Source organism: Rhinopithecus bieti, unplaced genomic scaffold, assembly GCF_001698545.2.
Source record: "Rhinopithecus bieti isolate Rb0 unplaced genomic scaffold, ASM169854v2 scaffold_31140, whole genome shotgun sequence".
NCBI classification, from domain to species: Eukaryota; Metazoa; Chordata; class Mammalia; order Primates; family Cercopithecidae; genus Rhinopithecus; species Rhinopithecus bieti.
This window is the reverse complement of record NW_016813260.1, coordinates 59,727-62,660: the sequence shown is the minus strand read 5'-3', so window position 1 is coordinate 62,660 and position 2,934 is coordinate 59,727. Positions and strand designations below refer to the sequence as shown.

The window sequence follows — 2,934 nt, the reverse complement described above, 5'->3', positions numbered from 1 at the left end:
TTCTCCATTTCAAAATATCATCCTCCACTTCAAAACATCATTCTGCATTTCAAAATATCATCCTCAACTTCAAAATATCATTCTCCATTTCAAAAAAGGGCTCCTTGGAGATGTGGGTGATTCTAGGACTCGGGCAGGGAAAAGTACAAGATGAGCCTAGAATACCTTATTGTGCCAGAAAGTGAGAAAGTGCTCAAAGAATAATGGGGACGCATCAAAGAAAACCACACAGAAGCTAGCCTGAAGGGACTGGGACACTCCTGGGACCATTTGGGCATCAAATAGATGATAGTAACATATTATAGTCCATTCAATGACATAGGAATTCCTGAGTCCATACTGATTTAAAAATAATGAATTGAAAGTCTGATGAAGGTCTCAAAGTTACCTGCCCCCTCCCCCACATAAGGTACTTATTAATTACGAAGGGGAAAAGAGTAACTTTACAGTGAAGAAGAGTGGCAGACATCATCGCCATCCAGTAAGCAAAGCTGATATCATCAGTAACGAGAAATCAAAACCATGTACCACTTGATAGGATGCAACAAGAACAGAGCATCCCTTCTGTGACATTCCTGCCAGAGATGTATAACCCAAAGCTAATCATGAGGAAGCATCACGCAGACCCAAATTGAGGGACAATACACAAAAGAACCATGTCAAAGTCACGAAAGTCAAAGAAAGATTAAGGAACTAGTCCTGACATGACAATTAAATCAACATATGATTCAGAACTGGATCCTTCTGCTATGAAGGACCACTGGCAAAAGTTGAATGGGACCTGAGGATTAGACAGTATGACACACCAGTGTTAATTTCCTGATTTTTTTATGGCTGTTTGTAGTTATGGAGAAGAATGTCCTTGTTTGTAGGAAAGACATATTCAAATATTTGGGGGTGATGTGGCATCATGTCAGTGACTTATTCTCACATAATTCAGGGACAAAGAAATTTTTTTTTTTCTTTTTGAGACGGAGTCTCACTCTGTTGCCCAGGCTACAGTGCAGTGGCGTGATCTCAGCTCACTGCAACCTCCACCTCCCAGGTTCAAGTGATTCTCCCGCCTCAGCCTCCCAAGTAGCTGGGACTACAGGCACATGCCACCACGCCCAGCTAATTTTTTGTATTTTTAGTACAGACAGAGTTTCACCATGTTAGCCAGGATGGTCTCAATCTCCTGACCTCGTGGTCTGCCCACCTCAGCCTCCCAAAGTGCTGGGATTACAGGCGTGAGCCACTGTGCCTGGCCACAGAAAAATTCTTTATACTGTATTTGCAACTTTTCTGTAAGTTTAAGACTTATTTTTTAAGTTACTAGTAAGAAAGATTATTCAGACTACATTAAATAGGAATCTACATTTTTTTTGGAGACAGAGTTTCACTCTTGTTACCCAGGCTGGAGTGCAATGGCACGACCTCGGCTCATCGCAACCTCTGCCTCCCAGGTTCAAGTGATTCTCTTGCCTCAGCCTTCCAAGTAGCTGGGATTATGGCGCCCACCACCACAACTGGCTAATTTTGTATTTTTAGTAGAGATAGGGTTTATCCATGTTGGTCAGGCTGGTCTTGAACTCCCAACCTCAAGTGATCCGCCCGCCTCACCCTCCCAAAGTGCTGGGATTACAGGTATGACCCACCACACCCGGCCGATGTCCTTCTTTTTTTTTGCACTTTAGAATATCACCATCTGTGCAGGTTAAAGAATAAAAGAGCCCTTTCCAGTCACAGAATTCAATGTATATCTGTAGGTATCTATTAGAAAGACTAAAATAATACCAGTACCTCCCAAGCTGTCAAGATCCTCAAGAATCCTGCCAAATCTGTGAAATAAAGCAAACGGTGAATTAAATGCAAATCATGTTGATCTCCTTTTAAAAATAATAATATACTTCAGGGTGATGAAAATGTTCCAAAATCGATTGTAGTGATGGATGCACAACTCTCTAAATGTATCAAGACCATAGAATTGTACACTTTAAACAAGTGAATTGTATGGTGTGTTAATTGTATTTCAACATTGTTATAAAACAAAGAAATAAAAACAAATACATAAAAACAGCACTGTGTTACCTTACGGTGTTTTGAACAGTCAAATATTTCTCTCGTAATTCAGGCTCACTGCCCAAAGGCAAGAGAACTTCAATGTAACTGTCCTTCATTCTCCTAGGAGGCAGTTCATCCTGTGATTTAGCCAAGAAACTATGAAGTAACTTCCTTTCTTCCATTGCCTTCACATGGTCTCTGAGAAGAAAGGATGCAGGATTCATAAAACAAGAGCAGTGCTAGCCCACAATTCTAGTGGTACACAGGCCAGTAAGATACCATCAAAGGAGGAAAAAGGTCTGGGCCTACTTTCACCTTCTCTTCTTTTCCTCCCTTCCCACCCACCACTTGGTGAAATTGATCATTTCCGGTATCATTTCTCAAGCTTAAAAACATACTTAGGCTGGGCACGGTGGCTCACGCCTGTAATCCCAGCACTTTGGGAGGCCAAGGCGGGCAGATCACGAGGTCAGGAGATCCAGACCATCCCGGCTAACACGGTAAAACCCCGTCTCTACTAAAAAATACAAAAAAATTAGCCGGGCGTGGTGGCGGGCGCCTGTAGTCCCGGCTACTCAGGAAGCTGAGGCAGGAGAATGGCGTGAACCCGGGAGTCGGAGCTAGGAGAATGGCGTGAACCCGGGAGTCGGAGCTTGCAGTAAGCCGAGACTGAGCCACTGCACTCCTGCCTGGGCGACAGAGCGAGACTCTGTCTCAAAAAAAAAAAAAAGAAAAACATACTTAAGGCCAGGTGCCGTGGCCCACGCCTGTAATCCCAGCACTTTGGGAAGCCGAGAGAGGTGGATCACCTGAGGTCAGGGGTTCGAGACCAGCCTGGCCAACATGGCAAAACTCCATCTCTACTAAAAATACAAAAAATTAGCCAGGCGT

At 43.5% G+C, this 2,934-nt stretch overlaps 1 protein-coding gene across 2 annotated transcripts in view; it reads right to left on the bottom strand.

Moving 5' to 3' along the window:
• LOC108512616 (acyl-coenzyme A thioesterase 9, mitochondrial) overlaps nucleotides 1-2,934 on the bottom strand; it is a 22,302-nt gene that overhangs the window by 7,764 nt on the left and 11,604 nt on the right. For both annotated transcript variants that reach the window (XM_017847916.1, XM_017847917.1), the window contains 2 exons: nucleotides 2,071-2,241; nucleotides 1,783-1,820 (listed from right to left, as the gene is read on the bottom strand). In XM_017847916.1, the coding sequence (XP_017703405.1) occupies nucleotides 1,783-1,820; nucleotides 2,071-2,241 (209 nt within the window). The remainder of the gene's footprint in view (nucleotides 1-1,782; nucleotides 1,821-2,070; nucleotides 2,242-2,934) is intronic.